At 47.1% G+C, this 23,482-nt stretch overlaps 1 protein-coding gene across 1 annotated transcript in view; it reads left to right on the plus strand.

Moving 5' to 3' along the window:
* LOC119382923 (hornerin) overlaps positions 1 to 19,091 on the plus strand; it is a 39,369-nt gene extending 20,278 nt beyond the window's left edge. The window contains exon 2 of the mRNA XM_037650838.2: positions 15,677 to 19,091. Within this exon, the coding sequence (XP_037506766.1) occupies positions 15,677 to 17,686 (2,010 nt within the window). The 3' untranslated portion in view covers positions 17,687 to 19,091. The remainder of the gene's footprint in view (positions 1 to 15,676) is intronic.
* Positions 19,092 to 23,482: the final 4,391 nt, after the last annotated feature.

Consider the following 23,482-nt stretch of genomic DNA (forward strand, 5'->3'; position numbering starts at 1 on the left):
TTGTTTGCATGGGCAGTACTATCGTAAAATGGCTCTCCCGCTGCTCTGTACTAAAGGAAGAAGACACCGCAAGGGTTCTCCGTGAGGTCGGACGACGAATGGTCGCGTCGCGCTCCGCGGCTTGAGATGCCGTATCCGAGGTGCTTTTAAAGAAGCACTCTTCCTCGTTCTAAAGCGCCCGACTCGTTTATTCAGCCTCGATCCTGTCCTCGCTTCGTCTGCGGACGCGATAGTACAAGTGAAAGGTCGTTGAAATTTATAGTCACTGCACTACAACCATCAGAGCTCGGAGCATAGCCGTCCAGTGCATTGAACTTTGCAGGGCTACCACAAGGTTATGATCACTTTCTCAGTGAGAGCAATGTCGCCGCGAACTCGACCGCTGTATAGTCTACGATACCTTGAGTGTTAAAGCAGCAGTCTTTACGGGTGCCGCTGGTTGTTTCTTAATTTGCATCTTACTGCGATATTCTGATAGGCGGCACGTGTGCAGCGTGCGCTACTACTCACAGGTTTCTGTCCTTGGAACATAACAGATCGATTCTTGGCAAGTCCTCAGCATACACCGTCCTTGTACTTCTTGACGCAATTCAGTGAATAACAAAATCAGATATGGAAAGTTTATTCCTTTTCCTCAATTCATAATGAAAGCGAAATCAATTAACAATTAATTAATTACAGACAAGCTGTCTTCAACTGTGCTTGTGAACTGCAATTACTGGAACATTTTCTAGAAAGACACAGTAAGAGGGAATGAGTAAGCGGACAATAATGCTCTGCACTTTTGAGATTTTGAAAATATAGTGGGACCAGACAGCCCACACCCCCTTTCCCCTCCGCCGTGAAGATTATACAGTTTATTGGAAGCTTTGGGTGACATAAATAGACATCTACACATGCCCAAATACATTTAGAACGCAGTAAACCAAGTTTCTCAGCGCAAGAGACTTTACTAGTTCTCACAGTGTACCACGAGAAACTCGATATTTCACTGCAAAAGCATAAAATTCCTCATTCGCACGAAACTAGCCCGGAGCGACACAGGAAACCCATGCGTGTTCAGCAGAAATAAAAGCATCGATCGCACTTGGAGGATGAGTAGTATTTTGTTTCAAGTATCGAAGCAGGCATCATCACGTTTTTCTCGTAGAACTAAGTCTACCAACTACCATACACGATACTGGAGGGTCCATGTTCATTAATCCTCAGTTCGATGCACTTCGAGGTAATGAAGAGCCTGGTGCAATAAAACATCGTAATGACCAAGGCGCTTGCGACTATCTGCGCCTTTTTGACATATGTATAGTTCAGAAGACGTCAGACACTTACAGCGCACATGACCCACCACACAGAAATTGCGTGAGACCTGGTCATATAGCCTGAAATTGAGTCAGTGTCTACAGTAAAATGTGTGACCGACACCACATTACATTACTTCGAAAGATAGATCCCAGCACAAAGCAAAATTAAAGCGTCCTTGTGGACATAGGCGAGCGCAGCTTTCCCCATTAGGCGTTAGGGGGGCAAAGTCTCCCCCCCCCCCCCGAGTACAAAAGACAATAGGCTTCACAATGGGCTAAAAATTGCAAATTAAGTGATAACGGGCTTCTCATAATGACCTGCCTTTGGTCCCTGGCTTTCCGGGAGTAAAGATCAGAAGTAAACAGTTCTTGGAATGTAGCATCAGGGGCCCTAGGGCCCTCATTATGGTCGAAAACCTGCTTGGCCGTAACCTTAATTGCTCTTTAAACAATGAAGGGACAAGTCCGACTGAATGACGGTATCTGGCAGACTTTTGCCCTCACCCCTGCCCCCATAAGTGATTAGAGGAAGCGGCCGCCCCCCTGCTTATCCTCCCCCCTTCGTTACCACGTCTATGCTTGTGGAATATGCAAGCTCGTAAGCTTTTTCTTCTCTCGTCTTTTCGTAACTGTAAAACTAGCTTTCCTGCGAGACAGTCCGTCAAGCTAATAGTAATTTATGCAACCCATACGATGCGAGCCTAATTTCCTTGCCTCAAGATGTGGAAAATGGAGGCTTGGTGCACAAGAGACAAGCATCGGCATGCGCAGCGGGCACTCTGCCTTCATTTAAGCAATGACCGGTGTCGCCATCGGTGGCGCAATGAAGCAATGCGGAAAAGCGGGCTTGCTAATACAGAAAACTGCCTATGACAACGCCACGTGCGTTTATGCCTACCAGTGACATCAGAACGCAGCGAGTAGTGATCAGAAATCAATGCCGCGACCTGATGCTCATCATCTAAATACGGCGCTTAACCGGCGAATCGCGATCTACCTGGGTGAAACCCACTAATAGAGCGCCAAGGTGGCTTTCCCACAGTACACAACGACCAACGATGCCAACTGCGTAATTACTGCGTAGCACGCCAGTAGTTCTTGCTGTCGTACACTAAACGTGGTCGGCAAGGAATGCACAAGGCTGATACACCAGCTTAACGCTAGGGCTTCTTAATTTTAGTGATTTGTCGGACGGCAGAAGCAAGACTACTGCTCATTGCGGAAAAGCCAGCAAGACAGTTTCCTTCAAGAAGGTTCATTGCGCACCAAGCATGCTTAGGTCGTGTTGCTTCTGCACGCTAAAAGCGCGACCACTTGTCGCAAGCGGCATCAGTGCTGCCGTACGAGAGGCGTCGTTTGTGTTTGTTTGTTTGTTTGTTTGTTTGTTTATTTGTTTGTTTGTTTGTTCGTCGGCTCCCCGCTCTTCGCTCGGCTAACGCATGAAAGCCGAGCGGCAAAGCCAGCGTCTCCACGCATGGCCTGCACGTTTTCCTATTGCGCGTGCGCTCGAGGGTTGCTTTCCTCGTACATAGGCGTACAGAGAAGGCGAACGCAAGGGGGAGGGGTCGTGGACGATGTAATACGCCGCCGGGGTAAGCAGCAGCAGCAGCAGCTCCCGAGGCGAGATCGAGAAACTGGAACGTCGGGAATCTCGTGCCGTGGCCAGAAGCGCCAACTGGTCGGTCGCCCCAGCGTCGTTCCATTTTCCGAGGGCAGTAGCAGCAGAAGAAACAGGCGCAGCCGTTTCTCGCCGCAGTCTCTGTCGATGAACGAGTCCAGCTGCGCAAACGCCTTTCCCTCCGCTGCGGCAAGTGCGGGAGTCGAGCCGCGCACCTTCGTTCCAGATGTCATGGTGTTCGAGAAAGTGATTGATTCGTTGATGGACTGATTTATCGATCGTCGTGTGTTTTCTATGTTAGTTAGATTAAGATGTCGCCGATTATTGCGTGCTGGAATGTGACCTAAATATACTGCGTGACGCGAAGTTATAAGATAGATAGATAGATAGATAGATAGATAGATAGATAGATAGATAGATAGATAGATAGATAGATAGATAGATAGATAGATAGATAGATAGATAGATAGATAGATAGATAGATAGATAGACAGATAGATAGACAGATAGATAGATAGATAGATAGATAGATAGATAGATAGATAGATAGATAGATAGATAGATAGATAGATAGATAGATAGATAGATAGATAGATAGATAGATAGATAGATAGATAGATAGATAGATAGATAGATAGATATTATCCGAAACCCAGAAAGGAAGCCCTGAACTCACAGGGTCTATTTTCCCGGAATTTTTGTTATACAGTCGAACCCCTCAATAACGAAGGCCCCCAAGAAGGAAATTCTCGCGACAACGAAGAAATCTGGCGTCTCCCGCGAACGTCCATAGAGTTCAATGCATTTGCCCCCTCTCGATGGCGAAGAGATTTTAAAAAGCACTCCCGCAATAACGAAAGTTTCAGGGTAGTAATCCGCAACATTTTTTTCAACCCATGAGCTAGTTGGGAACCCAGAAGATTGAAAATTGCAGCTGCGCTCATTCAACAAGCCGGGCACATACGTTTCTGCCAACAAGCATCGGTGCGCCCATTGTTGTTTACACTCGGTCAGATGATTATAACAATGAGACTGATGAGAATGGTGATGATAGCCACAACTTCAACAAGATGTTGTAGAAGTGCGCGACTTTTTGCGTGCCGACGGCCACGAGGTCGTATACGAAGAGTTCAGCGACGACGCTTTCATCAAAGGTGTGCGCAAAGAATGTGAGGGTGACGACGAGAGTGAGGAAAGCAACAAAACGTAAAAAATGCAAGTAAGCTCGCGCGAAGTTGACGTTTTTGAAATCATTCCCTTTTTCCTCGGCGTCCACTACGACGACGAAGGTATGCAAAGAGCTCAGCCCACCAACCTCAAAAGTGGCCATATAGTTACAGATTATTTATCTTTGTGTTCAGCGCTCGCTGCAAATAGTGACTGTCAAATGATCACGTACTTTTCATTTTATCGTTCCCACCCACGTATGGTGTTAACGGGATAAGAACGTTGATAATTAAATTACTCAACGCATGCAGATTGTTAGGCTAACTTTTTTAGTGCAAACGACGGCGTGAGTTGTGAACACAAATGCTGGATACACAAATGCCAGGACATAACCGTTATTTTAGATGCAAGTAAATCTAAAATCAATACCAAACAAAAAAAAAAAGAGAATTAAACGCACTTTTAACATATAAGTAAACTACGAAAATTTTGGTCATAAGAAGCTTTAACGGGGCACAGCTAAAGTTAGTGGCATAACGGATATCTGCAGTCACGGAGCTTTCGTGTTGCTTTCGTTTCAGCACCTTCAACCTCTGTGTAACGCTTACGTATGCAGCTACAAAAACGCAACCGACACTCTAAGAAAAAAAAGGAGAGCCCTCTGACTCATTTTTTTTTCTTATGGTATATTACTACAGTAGAACTTCGGTGATACGATCACGGCTCGCACGAATTTCGGGGTGATACGAATTTTTCTGTGGTCCCGGCCAAGACCCATTAGCCTGCAATGTAATGAAGTACGGTTGTTACGAACCGATTTTCTCCCGGTGACGTTTGATACGAACGTATGCTACCACGAAGGTACGAACAGGTCCGGCCCGTGCTGTCGCGGAAGACAAGGCAATCACGCGCGGTCATGCGCTCAGCGCCGTCAGTTTGTCAGAACAGGCCATCAGCGGTACGTCGTAACTTCCGAGATAACCGAGACTGTGCGCGCAATTCTTGGAGGCCTTAATGCGCTTCATGTACCTTCGCGTTTAGATTACAGATGGTGCTAACGCAGCGCGCTCTCTCTCTCTGTTTTTCCTAACGCGTCGACGTGTGCTGCTGTGCTCGAGGCAGCGTCATTGTACTTTGTTTAGACGTGCCTTCCACGTAGATGCAGGCCATGTCTTCTCCAAGGAGCTAGGTCTAGCAACGTCAACATGCACGACTGCTGGGGACACGCACACCTGACAACTCTCCGATTTCCACAGGAGATTCCCGGATTTTGAGCAAACCTCCCGATTAGGCGGGCACGGCCGTAAATCTCCCGAAAAACATCCAAAACACCGCCGCGATAAGAAAGTAATAACAACGAAGGACAGCGGTCCTAAAATTTTCTGGCGTTCAATCGCGTGCAAAGCGCTCCATAAGTCACTTTCGCCACACTACTCTTGTGTCATGCAAAAAAACATACTAAGATTTGGAAGGGGCTACTGGCTGTCATGGGTCACAGCACACATGGTTAATTAATTATACACGCGCGCACGCGCCGCATATTTACGAGTACAAGTATGATCATTGACATCAAAAACATTACCGGCAATTATTCAGAACTGTTGTTCACGACGTTGCTGCGCCCCTGAGAAACAATAAATGAAAGTCAATTCCTTAGTCAACATTCTTCGTCCATTTGCCGGAGTGAGATGGGGCAGTTCCAGTTCTTCTTTAATGCGAATTGATTCAGCAATGATTAGACAAAGAATTGCATACTCTGCCCCAGTACTATGCGGTATATCTCGTAATTTGGAAGAAACTGTCCAGACAATGATGGCCAGAAGCCTTCGCATATGTCTTGGCGTACCGCGCGCATCTTCTAGCGCCTTGGTCATTGCGGAGTGCCGTCAACCAACTTTCTAAGCACTGAGATTTACGGAAACCTGTACGCACTACTTTCGATTGGCGTCACAACACGCTAATCATCCTCTTTGCCGAGCGGTTCGGGAAAGAACCGCTGCCCGTAACCATGCAGATACAATGCAATGTAAAAATTTACTACCTACTCATGAATACTGGTCGGCGTGCACAACTCACCCCCCGTGGCGACTTGCTATTCCAGACCTCACATCGATTCCGGGGATAACTCGAAAGTGTGCCATGCCCTATATTGCAATAAAACAATTTACTTTAGCCCATCTTTACACACGTTATGCTGATCGTATTAGCGTTTACACTGATGGGTCATGTCGAAAACAAAGTTCTACGTCAGCTTTCTATATACCTGAATACCAAGAGAGAAAAGCTTTTCGGCTCTGTCACTTTACGATGTCCACAACGGCAGAACTATTCGCTATACTTTCTGCTTTACGCTACATATGTAGAAGAACAGGGCCACTTCGCTGGGTAATTTTAAGTGACTCGCAATCATAATTAGTGTGTATTAAAGACATCAACTTTGGCAAAACATATAACAAATTAACATATGAAATTCGGAAGACATACGCCATAGCAAAAGAGTTACATCATGATATCGTTTTCCAGTGGATCCCAAGTCACTGTGAAATCACCGGAAATGTCACAGCTGATTGTTTAGCACATGCAGCGCATCAAGATGGCGATTTATCCCTATTACCTCTCGCGGCGAGTGATGCACGATGTTTCTTGAACAAACTCTGTGGTCGATTGTCCAAAGAGACTTGGTTCGCGAATGGAGCTCAAAACTCTCAACTATATACAATCGATCCTGGAATGGAATTTCAAATTCCGATTAAAATTAGCCGTTCTGCAGAAACAGTAATTCACAGACTTCGTCTAGGCACTGCCTACACTAAGAGCTTCCTATATAGGATAAGAAAAAATAACTGCGCTACATGTACATGTGAAGAGGCAGAAGAAGACATAGAACACCTCCTTCTACACTGCAAAAAATATGCTGTTCCCCGTAAAAAAATTCTTACAAACACTAAACAGATTGGACAGACGGCCGCTATCATTAGCAAAAGTATTGGGTCCATGGCCAACTGAAACTCTTCAAAACATTGCTGCACGCGCCCTAGTACAGTTTTTAGAAGAGTCGGGAATATCAAAAAGATATTGATTCACATTTACAATTATTCTTCACATTGAGATACTTCTAGTCACATGTTTCGCGTTGCCTCTTGTGATTCAAGACAGCTGTGTTTAAAATGTGTTTAAAGTGTGGGCAATGCCCAGTGACTTTTATGTGATGTGATCGCACTATACAAAGGACTGTGGCACTGTGGGTTAAACTCTTCGGCAAAGTGCAAACGATTCTTGTGTGTCTTGTGTGTGGACATTGTTGTCATCACGTGGACATTATGCATGACGTGTGAACATTCCTTTTAAATGGACATTGCCGTGAGTGAGTGTACTTTTATTTGTAAGTTCGTGACGCTAATTAATAAGTAAGGGACGAGGAGTAGCCGGAGCCATGTATAGGCACCAACCTTTCCTTAAACACATTTAATAATAATAAAAGAAAACATACGCGAGCTTTTTGTTGTCGCATATTAATTTTCTATGTTTTCTGGTGATACGAATTTCGGATGATACGAAAATTTTCGGTGACCCCGCGAGATTCGTATCACCGAGGTTGTACTATAGTGTAACGTAGCTGCTCTTAGTGGTCTACCCCACGTAATCACGTAAAGCGTGCTTCGTTTTATCCACAGCTTTTCTACCGCACGTTTCCTCGGTCATAATGCGGGGCTAGATAAATAAGGTCGTTACATCTCCTGCAGCGCAGTCCATTAGGCGCAAGGCAGGAAGAAGAAAGCATGCGGGTTCGCTTGCACTGCCTCGCGCCAGCTTTGCGCACGAGAACCTCCGTCGTTTACTGGCCGCGCTCCAACCACGTGTAGGTGCCCACCTTCCGGAGTTTCACAGATCGCAAGTTTTTCGAAACGCCTCGCCTCGTGTCCCGAGGCTGATGTCCTGTGGCCACTGGCCACTGCCGGCAATCAGCACCTGTTGTCATCCTACAACCGCAAGAACTATTGCGGAATGAATGCGTTATAGACTCCGCCATAAGCGCGACTTCCTTCTGTAATAAAGAGAGCAAGGGATGGTGGTTTTGTGATAATGCTTCCCTCGGTAAATAAATGTGCTCATTGATGTGCGCTATCGAATTACGCTGAATCCTTCCTCTCCATTTTGTGTGCGCGCATTATGCAATCTTTAGATACGCGCGTGATGCCGAGTGGTCATTCGAACATTACGCCTCACCATTATGGCGACCATTGTAAGGCGAATGTCGTGAAGCTCACATTAACAGAGTTAAGTGTCGCTTTTATTTTGGACGCGCACAAACAAAAAGGTTGAAGACGTTAGTGGATACCACGAAATAATAACAAGGGACGAGGATGCTCTGAAAAGCAGTGGCCGCAAGATTAGTATTAATCGACAATAAAAATCAAAATCAATCAATCAATGTGTATTGTTGAAAAAATAAAATACAACACAGAGGTAAGTACAACAAAAAGCACTTCATTATTTTCTCCCTATGTCGATGACACAAATTTTATTTCTAGTAGAGCAACTCAAGGGGTGGTGTTTTGATGAAGGGCTCATTTCAAAAACGCATTGCGATGAGGTCAACGTCCACAGAAAACAATGCTAGCTAGTGAAAGTTAATCCAGCGCTCCCTCTGGTGGTGCCGCTCACCGTTCGCATCAGCCTTTGGACACCAAGGCGCTGCCATTATAATCGGATGCGTGAACTATTGAATTAGAAAGGCAGCAAAGGGCATCCTGCATGCGCGTACTGCCCGCCGTGGTAGCTAAGCACGTAAGCTTTCGGGCTGCTAAGCTAGAGGGCACGGGTTCGTTTCCCGGTAAAGGTGGCCACATTTCGATGGCGGTGAGATGCAAAGAACAGCTCTGTGCTCAGATTTAGGTGCACGTTAAAGCACCCCGAATCGTCGAAATTAATCCGCAGTGCCTCACTACGGTGTGTCTGATAATCATATCGTGGTTTTGGCACCTAATACTCGAACAATTATTACATTACTACCTTTGGACACCATCAAGGACACCAGTCACATCCATAACGCTTGTAATTCATTTGCACTTTTGGTGAAAATGTCTTAGTTTTGTTTGTTCTTGAAGCGAAGAAATAGAGTAGACGAGGAATTTTGTACATAAGCGCAAGCTCATTTATACATAACGACAGTATACAACCAACAGCCCTCTCAACTAAAGGAGATACTGATGCATAGTATATCCATCTTGCAGAGATAATACGAGAGAATCCATGCCCAGCAGTACAGCCCCATTGAATCGAACTCTATAGCATGTCGTCACATATGCCGTTATTCTTGTATGCAGTAGATGACAGTTGATGACGGTAACCTTCACGTTAGCAAAAGAAAAAGAATGAAAAAGAAATTATGAGGACGCAAGAACGAGGAAGTCAGTATTCTAAGAACACTGCTCAGATACATAAGCTTCATCTGGGCGTACAAAAATATTTTTAAAGAATAAAGGAAAAGCTCCAGCCCGTGCCAATTGCACAGAGAGTGGCAGAACATGACGCAGTACCCATGACAATTGAAGGCGGAAGTAACAAAGAGCTTACAGTATTTTCTTTACCTAGTCTAGGGCTTCTCGGAATAAACTTGTCCGGTGAATCACTTCGTATGTATAATTACAATTAAGCTATTAATAGCGACTGCGCCATTAATTAAGAGAAGCAGACATTTGAAAACCGTTGCCCGTGATACATAATGTTCCTTAGAAATCGCTTCCAAACGTTGCCTGCTATGCCAAGCACAAGTCGGAAGTGTAGCTGGTTCGACAACTTGGTATAGTGAAGAATAAACCCACGTGTAGAGAAGCGAACTGGCCGACGTCTAGTTAAACTCTCTGCCTGTCCTTCAATCTCCCTTTCACGCTATGCTATGTCAAACACAACGTGCTAAGACTTCGCACCATCTTGGCTTCCGTTTGTTGCTTCTTCCCCTGCAAGGTGTGAGCGTACTTAGTTTTCTCTGTCAATCAGGAAGGACATGCTTTTGTAAAAGCACGCTCATTCGCAAAAATCGCGAGCACACTTCGTCGTTATTATGCCCCCCCCCCCCTTCCTCCCCTTCGTTATTCCACCCAAATCAAAGCAAGGTTCTATGTACGAACCCAAAGATGTTCCCTGTTTACCGAATTCAAGCTGCTGCAGGCGTGCTCTGAATACCCAGGTGCGGGCAAAGGACCAAAACTACAGAAAAGAAGCCCGACTGTGCTTGTTGCGACGAAAGGGGTCCGTCTAGCGCGGATTACAGGAGGCTCAGGCTGCGCCTCGTAGCGGTTCATTCACTGCTCTCCAGACGTGCTCGGAGTTCGAGAGCGACGACAGCGACAACAACGGATCGCTCTGTCGGTAACCCCTTGGATTCTTGTTTTGGATTCGAGAGGCAGAAAGAACACGCGAAGCCCTAAGGAGAGATAGAGAGTGTGTGTGAACAAGTGAGCGAAGGGAAGAAGGAGAAGGAGCCTCTATCTCTTCGGGTACAAAGCCACCGCGTTCATCATCAGCAACTACGCGAACCGTCCCGTAAAGGATCGAAGCCGGTCTTCTCGCATTCGCGGCGATATAGAAGTGCGAAGCGGCGAGCGCATAGCGCGCCAGTGCGCCACAGGTCTCTCGCCGAGCCGACTGCGAGCACGCAGCCGCGGGGTTCGGCCGCGCCGCCTTTGCATGCAGCGGCCACGGAATGTGGGTCAGCGACGTGGGATGCCTTCGGATATGGGGTAAACACGGGGGATAGAGCTCGCAGGTCCGCGAGCCGCTTGGCGGCGGCGACGCCGACTTGCCTCGCCCGAGGGGCCTTGATCTTGAAAAAAAGAGGCGCGATCGGCGGCGGCTTCCCTTCCCTGGAGCTTGCGTCCGACTCGTTGCCACGCGGGAACCCAGATACGTAATCCCTGCCGCCGTGCGAGTGCCCCGTTGCTCCGGGGCGCCAGCGGAGGATCCGTAATTCAGGTCTGGGATCGTTGCCCTACTACGAGACTGCGTGCCTCGCGCCGCTGCCGTTCCGCTGCGCCTTGTGCCACGATCCGCGTGCGCGCCAAGTCAATGACAACGACGCCGCGGGCGCGGCCAGCGTGTTTGTGCGCTAATACCGTGTACGATGAAGGCGTTCCGATGCTCGCGCCGTGCGTATCACTCCTCGGAGCGCCACGCTTACGTGAGCGTGAAGCTGGCCGAGGAAGGAGTGTCGTGTACCGGCACGCACGCAGTAACGACGCCCTGTCATCGGTGACGTACGCCTTGCCACCGCGACCGCGTGTTCTGCCCCTTGGCGCTGACGAAAAAATGCGTGCGAACGTCGTAATATACCATCCCCTGCGACTCAATGGGCCGAAAGCTCCCCTTCCTGACAGCTCTCCTCCCACTCACTCCAGACCTTTAAAGTTCAGCGAAGGCTTCGCCCCCACCTCTTCACCTTCTTCGCTCACGACTGGCACCCCGACCGTATGGATGCCGTGTGTAACAAGAACCGACGCTGCTCCACTTTTGAGAAGCGCTGCGCTCGCATTGGTATTCATCGGGCGCTTTTGCTGCGAAGGGGCGTAAAGCTCAGCGTCAACGCCACATGAAGAGGCCCACGGGATCTTTCTGTTGCGCGCGAGAACACAAAGGGACAGCACGGGCTAGAACGAGCGAAGGAAGACCGACGCGGCAACCCTATTGATCACCGGTTTCTTTCTTCAATCCCGACTTGAAGAGCAGTTCGCAATGCAGTCCTTGCAGTCCTTTTTAGCCGTAGAATGTCGTGCGCCTTTGCCTTACTGCAAAATATGGGGACTCATGGGAAAAATTTGAAGTTCTCCGCGACACAAGTCAAATGGAAATGCTTTTGAGAATAAAGCTACGGCTTGGTAAGCACAAGAAAAAAATATTCAAGAACGCACACAGGTAGGCATCAGCGCCAGTTCACGATGTGACACGCTAGTTTCACTTTTTAATGGACTGACTTCGCCTGGTTCAGCCAATTTTCCTAATTGCAATAAGAAAGTTACATTGTGCTATAAATCGCAGTAAACAGTACTTATCATTTGGGAGCTTTTGCTGTACCTAGCAATAGGCGCATACGAGAAACTACGTTAAAATGTTTGACGTTTTCGGGACTTCATCGGCGATCTTCGCGCAAGACGACGAATTTGGCGACCGTTCCTCACCGCCCCCATGATATTCAACCTCTTCCCGCGGAAGAAATAACATAGTAATAATATTTGGGGTTTTGCGGGCCACAACCACGATATGATTATGAGGTACGCCTTAGTGGAGAGCTTAGTGAAGGGACCGCCGCGGTAGGAATCGAACCCGCGACCTTGGGCTCAACAGCGGAGCACTGTAACCATTGCACCACAGTGGTGGACCCCGAGGAATAAACGTAGAGTTTCGAAGAATGCTCCACAAAAGTACCGAATGCTGGGCCACTTGGTATTCCTCATTAAAGATGAAAGATGCAATAATAGGAAGGACAATGCTCAGCTCGTGCCGTGGTTTCTCCTATTTCCTCGCTTGGTTCTCGCACTATTCGTGTTTCGCGATGAAGAATGCTTCCCGGACGTCTTGGACATTTCTCTATAGCGTGCGCATAAAGGGCAGCAATACGGCGTTTGGCTACATTACCGCTCGACGCGTGACCTGTGCAGCCCTGATATTTTACGATCCACGCATACGCGGTGTTAACACACTGTCCAAGTTCGGCATCGCTTTCACCGCTAAGAGGCCACCTTGCACTTCGTCTCTGGGTCAGCATAGATGGCGATATGAGCCCTCGCGAAGAAAGCCGTAAATGTGGCACGCTCGGGTCATTCGGCTTCATTCATTCCACCGTGAAGACTGAGGCTGCCGCTCATGCAAACAACCACACTCGTGGCATGCGCGCGCGGAAGGACCACGAAGAAGGCTCCGAGTACTCAATGAGGTTAATGTCAAAACTCTTCCTGCTGCATCATGTTCTCTCCCAAAAGATGGCTCCTGATTAATTGCGCACTGCTGATAGAAGTCCAGACAGATGTATATTCATGTCTCCTAATGTACATCTCGGACCTCGATAAGCCGCACGCGAGCGCTCGCTGGACACGCATATGTGAATATGCGCATGCGTGCTCTTCTCGGTAACATGTCTCGATAACAAGGCCTCATTCTTCATCAGTGAGCGATGCGCTTTTTTTGTACCGGCATCCAGCTATGTTAATGCACGGAATTATATGCCGAGCAGGCATGCACATGTATACGTATTCTTGCCGACAGATAACGCAATAACCACTTACAAACAGCACCATGCGTGTGTATGTGCTTGTTCCACTGTGTTCGGTAGTTCTTACGCTGTGTTGGCAAACCCCTACATACGGCTTTGCATATGAGCTGTTTATTTTGCAGCCATCCGATAAAATCCGCCGTGTCATTGTTTGGCTTGTGAGGACCAGTTTTACGAAAGCGCGCCTGATGTCCCTGCATGCGTAGCAGCTTGTTGAAGAAGAAAAAAAGTGATTATGACTAGAAAAACAATAAACTGAATCAAGCTGTAGCATATATGTATGCTCTACACGTCATAGGAGATTAAAGCGCCGGGAAATGTTTCCGAAAACTGCTGTAAAGCGTAGTTAAAGCTTTCTTTCTGATGGCGTAACATGCGTCTCGATTGGCCATGGAGACATTTGGAAATCTTCCCATCTGATGCCGTTTTCCGACCGTTTGATTGCGAGATATGGCACACGAGGAAAGCCGATTTTTTTTTTTTCGGCTGCACGCGCTGTTTTTCAAATTGCTAGGCCAGCCAGATGACACAGCAAGAGTTCGAATGTATTGCTCGAAGTACGTGAAACGCACAAGGAAAGAATGGGCTGTTTTCGAACAACGAGTACCGCTTTCCGTTTAATAATTCGCCCTTACGACCAATCTAGTAAAGTTGCAAGCATCATGCACATTACATATAACACACGTTAGCGGTAGCGTGATCACTTCGGATAGCTTGTTGTTTGTTGTTGCGGTTGACGCGTTGATTAGCTTCTAGTCGATTGCCTGATGCTTTTATTGCGATAAATTTATGTTTGCTGAGTAAAACAGTAAATACGGATTATTTGATCCAGCTCAATAAAAAGTTCAATTCTTCTGAACCGAATAAACGAAATGATATACAGGCTCGAGCTCTTAAAATTGGGCTATGCACTCGTATGTTGATGGCTTTCGGCACTCAAGTAGCAGGCTCTCTTTTTAATCATGATAGAGAAGGCAGTTTCAGGCAACTATTTCTCCTGTTTGCTACCACCATGCGAAAAAGAAAGACATAAAAATGTGCACGGATTTTAGGCACCATTTTCTTGCCAGTAATGACTACTCTGGTATTAACATGTGGACTAGACGAAACGAGCCATGGTAACTTGAAGAAGGCTTCACCTAGTTTTATCTCTCTGTCTAGGTGTAATCTTTTTAAAGCGGTAAACGTGATTATCCGATCAAATGTTGAAAGAAATGTCCTGGATATTTCTATTTTGGTTGAAAAAAGCTTCATATCTGACACCCATAATTGATGTGACGACAATATACGATTCCTAGCTTTCGTTTTTCAGACTGTTCCGCCGACATAAAGTGGAGATACGAAAATCGAAATATAAAGAAAAGTGGGGAATCAGCTGTAAGGAACTACTTCGTTATCTGGAGCAAAATATTCTATTGCATGAATAGCCCCGAATCCATGGCTTGTGGTACAGTGACCGCAACAAAGACAGGAATAGACACACTCTTTTGTCGGCTGTTCTTTTCCTCGTGGGTTTGTTCGGCTGAATCTTAAAGGGGTCATGAAGCACCCCTTGGGCTGATTGAAGAAACACATCCTGCGGAAAGCTGACACGGCTATGAACTGCTCTGCCAAATATTACAGTCGTGCGCGCCGCGTAATGGCCACAAGCGGAGCGCGAAGTTGCCGTTTCCCCAGGCACCCTCTTTTCAAACAGAGGCCGGTTCTCACTCTCGTCGGTGGGCGGGGCGTCTGTCCGCTGTACGTCGCAAGAGACATAGCATGCTTATTGGCCGATAGCCGACGTAAATCGAGAGCGGCGTTCGGATCAGATGCGCTTCTTGCCGCGGGGTGCCGCCACTTGCCGGCGCCGCACTCCTCAGTACACGGTAGCCGCACTCGCGCAAGCGAATCACAGCGGGAGAGCGATCGCGTTTCATGACGCGCGCTGGCGTAACTTCTTTCCCCCATGCCATCCCTCCCTGTCTAGCTTCCAGTGCGCTCGTCGGCACGAGAAAAGAGAGAAAGCGCTGGGAGCGTGCGCCAAACCCCCGTAACTCCGCTGATTCTTGACGGATTCGAGAAATTTTTGCGGCAATCGATTCGGGAGGCAGTACACTCCGATACTGAGGCCATTAGATCATTACTTGGAAAAGTGGTTCATGACCCCTTTAAGCCACATTCTGCGTATGTATGGTCACTATTACGGAACGACTTTTTGTGTCGAGTTTCTTGAGTTCGTTATTTGTTGCCAGAGCCAGCCCCGTAGCCTTTTCAATGTAGAGACACCACCTGAGAGTTTCGTGCGAACAAGCTATAACACTATTTCTCATTCTGTCTTCGCAGGTCATATGTACCCTCCTGTTCGGTATGGCGACCGCTCAGAGCTTCTACCTGCAGCAAGGTCTGGCGCCGCCATATATGCCATCTTCGGTGATGCCCTACGCTCCGGCCGAGTCCAGTCCAAAGCCGTCCTTCTTCCGGAAGCCGTTCTTTTCTTCCGGGAGCAGTGGAGGAAGTCGACCGCCCGGGAAGGGCTTCTTCAGGCTACGCGCTCCGTCCTTCCTGTCGGGACTCCGGGGCTCGGCGAGCTCTCCCAGGCCGAGCTTCTTCTCCTTCGGCAGACCATCACAGCAACAGCAGCAGCATCAGCCGCAGCCCATATTCGCACACCAGATCCCGGTACCGCCGCTTCAAGCAGCAGCGGCGCACGCTACGTTCCAGACACTCCCGATGCCTGGAGGGCCGCGCTTCACTTTCGCACCTGAAGCCATGCTACAGCATGGGCCGACGCACATCGCGCAAGCGACGGAATTCGCCGAGAGCCAGATCGACTCGGACCGGGCACCGGGAGGCTTCCCTGGGCTGTCGTCACTCTTCCAGCCACAGGCTAGCGAGTCGTTCGGCTCCTCGGTTGGGGACCAGGACAGCTTCCAGCAACAGGTGAACTCTGTCATGCAGATCTCACCGTCGTCAAGCGGCCCTTACGGCTTCAAGACGGAAGGGTCGAGTGTCTACAACGGAATTATGACAGCTCAACTCGGAGTGCCCGTGAGCTTGTCGAACTACGGCGACGGCCCTGTGGCTATTCCTGTCGGGGCGACGAGGGGCCAGCAGGGAGGAGAGGGATCAGGATCGGACTCGCAGAGCTATACACCTTCCGCAGAAATCTACACACAGTCGCAGGGATCCAATGGGCAGAAGACGCAGTCGTCGTCAGCTGACCAGCAGTACAGCACGTACGCTGCAGCATACCAAGCTCAGCCGGCCTCGGCAGGGTACGGCCAGAGCAGCTCCTCGGGTACTCGCTACTCGTCGGCGCCTTCTTCGGACCCCACCATAGCTTTCTACACGCCTCAATCTAGCTCCGGCTACAGCGGTTCCCCTCAGACTTATACGCTTTCGTCTGGGGGTGGATACGTCAGCTCTTCTCCATCGGCATTTATCAGTGGACTCACGAGCGGCTATGAAACAAGCATCACGAATCACGGATCAGGATCGAGCAAATATGGGCCGGCCTATAGCCTCGTAGGAAGCGGAAATTATCCCACGTCCTCTTCCGGAAGTTATGGTAGTTCCCAACCATCGTCATACAGTTCCTCCAGTGGTGCCTACAGTCCGTCAAGTTACGGCAGTTCGGCGAGCCGCTACACGGTGCCAACTAGAACCTACACTTCGAGCCAGCCGTCGTCCGGGTACTCATCGGCGTACTCTAGCGGATCGCCATCCAAGTACAGTACCACAGGAAGCGCCTACTCAAGCGGCTACGGTAGCAGCTCGTCGTCATCGCTCCCGAGCTCATCCGTAGCGTACGACAACTCTCAATCAAACTACGGCTCTTACGGACAGCGTTATCCTTCGTCCGCTTACAGCACCTCTTCGCAGTCAGCTTATTCGCCGAAACGACCGGCCACGAACTACGCCAGCACCTCGACGTCCTACAAGAACTCGCAGGCAGCTGCAGCTGTAGCACAGGCCCTCAAGGCGTACGCAGCCGGGAACGCAAAGTACGGGTCTACAAAGACCTCGTCTCCGAGCACGGACAGCTCCTACTCTACTTCTTACAGCGCATCGTCGGGCTCGTCGGGCTACGGGGACAAGAGTGCCGCAGCACCGTACTTTAGGGCCAAGACGTCGTCGTCAACGTACAAGTACGGCGACGCTTCTTTAGGCTATACAGACAGCGGCAGTGACACCGGAAGCAGCGGAAGTAAGACGTCATCCAAGTCGTCATATGATCAGAGGACCGTGGGCCAGACCCTTCGGGTCAGCGGAGACAACGCGAGCAGTAGCGACGCCTACACGACGTCAACGAGAACCACGAGCAGCACACCCAGTAAATCGAGTACAGTGTAGGCCTGGTCTATAATGGCGCCGTTAGGTTGAGAGGCACAAAGGTGCGATAATGATGAGATCGGGAACAGTACCATACCTCGCTCAAACGCTTTCATGTCGTAGCTTTGAATAAAAGCCGTAGCAGCGGTCACGAATAGAGTACCGACGAAAAAAAATAAGAAAGAAAAAGTAATACCTGCAGGGTGGTCACCCGATTTCTTTTTTATAGTCCACCTCCAATTTTCTAGCGTAACTTGGGCTCGTTGGATGCCTTTTCAATATAACGACCATCTGACATTTCTTAACGTTTGATTATACTAGCCGGCAGGGCCGGGTGCTTTCTGACGTCATAAAAGCGCTTAATTCACGCATTTCAGCTGTCGTTACATGTATTTTAACAATTTTGCTTCCTTCGGTCATTCTTCGTGAATCGCAAACACGAAATCTGGAACTATTTTGCGTGCTACTCACATCGAACGAAATGGTCCCACCGGAGCTATACATTCGTAAGAATGTAAGCAGGAGAAAAGTTTTCAGCGAGACATTCCTGAACGAAATCCTGCCGTTCCACATAGCTCGCTCACTGGCTAAACGAGGGGATAAATTTTCGCAGCACTTCGGCAGCTGGCCTGCGGCGGTGTACACCAGTCATACTTTTGCATCGAACGTACAATAGAACTAAGGGCAGTGTTGGAAAATGCGTCGACTATGTCACTGTGTGCCTCTCAACCTAGTAGGCGCGGGAATACAATTTACAAGGAAAGAATGGGAACGGGTAGACGAGCCGGTCAGCCTTCAGAGTTTTGGCCTTTCGAGGCGGTAGTGATGTGAGAGAAGAAGACGAAGAAGAAGAAAAAAAAATGTACATACCGAGAACGCTCCCAAGGAGCTTACTTCAGGTCTAACGCTACCTGTCTTTGCTGTCCATTCCTTGCTTAACGCTCTTTCAGTGACGTCTTCACCTACCCCTCTCAGTCAACTCCTTCCTCTCAATTATTTCGTTGCGCAGAAGAGAAAAAAATTCATCTTCATCATACCCTAATGAGAGAGCGAGAGAGACACCTACCAATTACATGAAATCAGCGCCCTACTCGAGGTCACCATGTCGTGTGTGTGTTAAGCTTACCTCTTTATTATTGTTTTTTTTTCGAGTGCTTATAGTGCCCTATTTATGACATACTGATCGTTTCCTGCCTCCGTTCAACACCTAATGTCTATCTGTAGTTATTTTTTTTCTTTTTATATACGTGTATGTAAGCAACTTGTATTTCCTGTTTGAATCCGTGTCAGTGGGGCGAGAAGAAGAGAAGCAGGTGGACGCCTACAGTATACATGCATTACCTCTACTTTGAATGACCGTTTACTTTTTTTTGTCGCCATTTTTTATTTATGCCGAAGAAAAATAAACAAAAATACATCTAACGAAGAGCGAGTGTGCCATTATTACACGTGTGGATGTCCAGCTGCGGACTTGCAAGTCAAGGAGCACGAATGCGCTTACGCACGTTCTGGGTTGCATGGAAGTGTGCCAGCAGCGTTAAGAAGGCGCACAACTGAGGACAGGACGGCGAAGAATACGCAACACAGCCCCCCCCCCCCCCTGTAGGTTTCTTCAACATCCTGTTTCAAGTTGTGCGATTCCTAATTCCTAAAGTGCGAACCAACTATTCTAGCAACAATTTCTAATAAGTCACGTAGAAGGACTGAGACAAGTCGCTCACCAAGTACTATTGCACATCAAATATGTTCAATGAAAGATTCAACCACCTTTTTTCATCGCATTTTGCCATCAAAACAAGGGCCTTTTGGAATCCGGGTAACACATGAAGAAATGGGACGCTGATGTCGTGTTCATTCACCGAAGGAAGTAATAGGAGAGAGACGAAAGGCAGCTAGGCATGTTAACTAGTTTAGAATAATCGCTATGCTACTCTACACCGGGGAGGCGTTGGACTGCCGAAGTAGAGCTTCGCTGTTTCCCAACGCAGCTGTAACATCATACGTGCCTCCACTTTAATGTCACCTTTCGTTCTTTTGGCATATGCAGGTACACTATAGGAACAAATTGCATCACAAACATAGGAGGAACGAATGACAAGCTCCAACATGCTCTCTTGCCCTGTGATGTAGTCTGTGCCACCTATTATTTAAAAAAAATGCACATTTAGGCGAATCTTATTAAAGTCATTCACACGTGTCCAATTCCCAACAGTATGACGAGGACACCACGATCTTAAAGTTTATTTCTAATGCTATAGATAGTTTTTTATTGATTAACAGTCATGTTTTAATTAAGCGTTTCACAAAGCACTGCTCTACTTCACAGTAAAGACAGGACTGACAGCACATAAATAATACGCATATACACACAAAGTATTCGCTTTAAGGGCAAGTCTATATCGCAATAAAAATAGCAAAGCCTGAACTGTCATTGCTTCTGGAGACCTTCGTTCAGTATAACTGGGCAATTTTCTTCGCCTAAAAGAACACCTTGCTGGCATCCTTGAGGAAAGAAAAGTTTTCGAATGTAGGCGTTCGCGCAGTGTGACTGCACGAACGCCAAATTGAGAAGCCACTCTCTAGTCGAGATACTCGCGCTGTCTGAAAGTATGCCCTTTTGCCCGCACAACACAAAAACTTTGGTCGTTCCGTGATTGAAAACAGAAGCCTTACACTCTCGGCCATTGAGTAGGCGGAGAGGCTACACGGACTGTTCTGGGGAAGATTAACGTACAAACCCGATTGCTATTCAAACTTCCATTTGCGTTCACAGAATCGAATAAATATATGTACGCCGTATACGACTGCGGCGACTCCAAGAGTGATTTGTCGAAGTTACCGCATCCCAAAACTCTTTTCAATCACTCTTTCACCGGGAAGCCCGTTAAAGTCGACCGGACTTCAGCCATTGCCTGGAAAGCGTTTAATGAACGGAAGCCTTTCACGCTTAGGTCGCTTGACGTCACCGCCGACATTCACTCTATTAAAGTGAGTCTCCGTCCGACATCAATTAAATCCACCCGACTTTGGCTGACTGTACTGAATTCGATTGCGGCTCTTCTCGCAATTCCTTAATAGGAGGGGCTGCTGAGCTTCCAAATGTAAAGGCTATTTCTTGGAACTCGCTGCACTGCTACTTGTTCTAGCGGTGCAGTCAAATGTGAAAAAGAAATATTACTACATAAACTTTTCGTGGGTGGATAAAAAGGAGAGGTCGGCATTCGTACAGAACTTCGAAGTACACGCGTTGGCCTTGCCTTAAATTTAGCAGTTTCACAATGCTGGCTTCGCGTGAACTTTAGCGTACGCCGTTTGACTTGGCTTCGTTCCTCTGAACGACAAACGCAAGTTGTGGAAAGACTTTCGAGAATTACCTACGCACTTTTAAGTAGTACGTAAGTTCTACGTCGAGCTATACGGCCAACGCTTTCGCTGGAACTTGATGAATGAATCAATTACCATCGATTTATTCCAGTAACCGCAGTAATAAGATGTGGAGGTTGAAGAATGCCGAAATTAGATCTCTCATTTGGCAGCGCCGATATCAGGTTTCCCTTCGAAACAGAAATTATAGAAAAAACAACAACAAAAAAACGTAGACGAGTTTTTGTGATGGAGAGTGAGCAACAGGCATCATAATAAATTGGAGAAATTAAGCAGTTCATGGTCAAAAAGCAAAGTTAAGGGAATTTCTAGCCAAACAATATTTCAGTTAAACAGCTGTAGTAAACCTAATAGTGAGTCAACGTGAATAAAGATTCGTTGTAGTATGTCTTAGTCCCAGCGCAAACATAGAAAAACAAAATACCGTAGAGCATTTCAACGCTCGCCACCCCAAACTTTGTGCGTGGCCTTCAATGGAGTTTGAGGTGAGTGTGTTCTAAACGAAATCCCTTGTAAGTCCATCATTCGTTAGACGAAGTCAAGCGGAGAAGTAAAGCGAATCGGTGAGCACTGGACATCGCATTACAGTCACAGAATACAACCATCGCTCCCAGCCATGCTTCAAAATGCGAGCCACTTTTGCGTTTCACTTTCGCTTCACCAGGAGGCGATATCTGCTAATGGTGGCGATTTCGAACAAGAGATGTCGACGCTGAGTTGGCTGAGTCGCTTTCTACAGGAGGACCATATGGGAGGACGCAAAAACGGCACGATGTGCATCACTGTATAAGCAGAGCTATTGAAAAATGATCTTGAGGGTGCGATATAATATGTATCACGACACATTAATACATCGTTCGCTCAAGTTTATCGTGACGACGGCGCTTCTTGCGAACGAAGTGGACACATTGAAGCTGACGTGAAATTTTGATTTGTATCAGCAGAGTGAGACTTAGAAAAAGGGATAGAGAGAAATAAATCCTTGCAGCCATATCACTGTCATCATTGCTCAGACTGCCCGAGCATACACTCAGCCAACGCACACTACTATCTATCTATCTATCTATCTATCTATCTATCTATCTATCTATCTATCTATCTATCTATCTATCTATCTATCTATCTATCTATCTATCTATCTATCTATCTATCTATCTATCTATCTATCTATCTATCTATCTATCTATCTATCTATCTATCTATCTATCTATCTATCTATCTATCTATCTATCTATCTATCTATCTATCTATCTATCTATCTATCTATCTATCTATCTATCTATCTATCTATCTATCTATCTATCTATCTATCTATCTATCTATCTATCTATCTATCTATCTATCTAGCTCGATGAACGTTAATCATCAACAACAATAACAATGAAACAGAAAAATTCAGTGGCTCTTGCAACTGCGAACTTAGCAACTAAGACAGTGGCAGACGCGCCTACAATGGGCACCGCCACCATGCAGAGACGCCGCTCGAATACGGAATACGGGCGAACAGTTGGAAAATAAGAAGAAAGAAAGAAATGTAAATAAACCACAAGGTCTTCTCAATAACTTGGATTCTGAGCATAGAGGTTGCGCGTAGCGTTAAGTAATATTGCAATCGCGTCTATAGCTTCATCATTGCTCTTGCGCGTTGCACCTGCGGCTTCCTTGCGACTCGACTGGTGACTGTGGAGTCTCTCCGGTACCACAACCAGCTCGTCGAATCGATTCTTCCATCCGAACGTCAAATTGACGGTGGAGGAGAGAGCAAAGCAATGATATAATGGTTCTGGACGAGAGTCTGCTTTGCTACCCTACAACTTTAGAAAGTCCCAGTGAATAGAAATAAGAAAATGAGTAGATGGCAAAGAAGTTGGAAAGACGAAAACGGACAATACCTAAATTATAATAGCAAAGGGTCCAAACTAAATAGAAGTTCGGCTGAAGATGAAGGCTTCGAGAGGCGAGAAGTCGCTGAACAAGGGATATCACTGGAGCTAATGCGTCGACAAGATGTGTTGCCTTTAGCAGGGCAGAAGCTTCCATTCGTGTGTTGTGGTTTTCCTTATGAATACAAGTCCTGTTGTCGAAACATTGGCTCCGGCGACATTGTTCAACGATTTTTGATTCCTACAGTAAATGATAATTGATAGTGCGTGGTACAAGCAACACTTTATATGACGCGGAAATCCCCAGTTAGCTCACAAATGCAATAGCTAGCTATTATTCTATATAATTGTTCATAAGTGTCGAATAAAACGACAACCAATAAACGTTTAAGAAACAGAAATGCAAACATAAGTATTTGTGTTTATGTTTAATCGATCATAGCAAGGCTTCTGACTCCGTTCACCATTTCAAGATGTGGGCGTATCTAAGGTAAAAGGGTATTCATGAGCACCTTTAATTATATTCAGAAACATCCACACTTTACAAGAA

Source organism: Rhipicephalus sanguineus, chromosome 2 (genome assembly GCF_013339695.2).
Source record: "Rhipicephalus sanguineus isolate Rsan-2018 chromosome 2, BIME_Rsan_1.4, whole genome shotgun sequence".
In the NCBI taxonomy this organism is placed as follows: domain Eukaryota; kingdom Metazoa; phylum Arthropoda; class Arachnida; order Ixodida; family Ixodidae; genus Rhipicephalus; species Rhipicephalus sanguineus.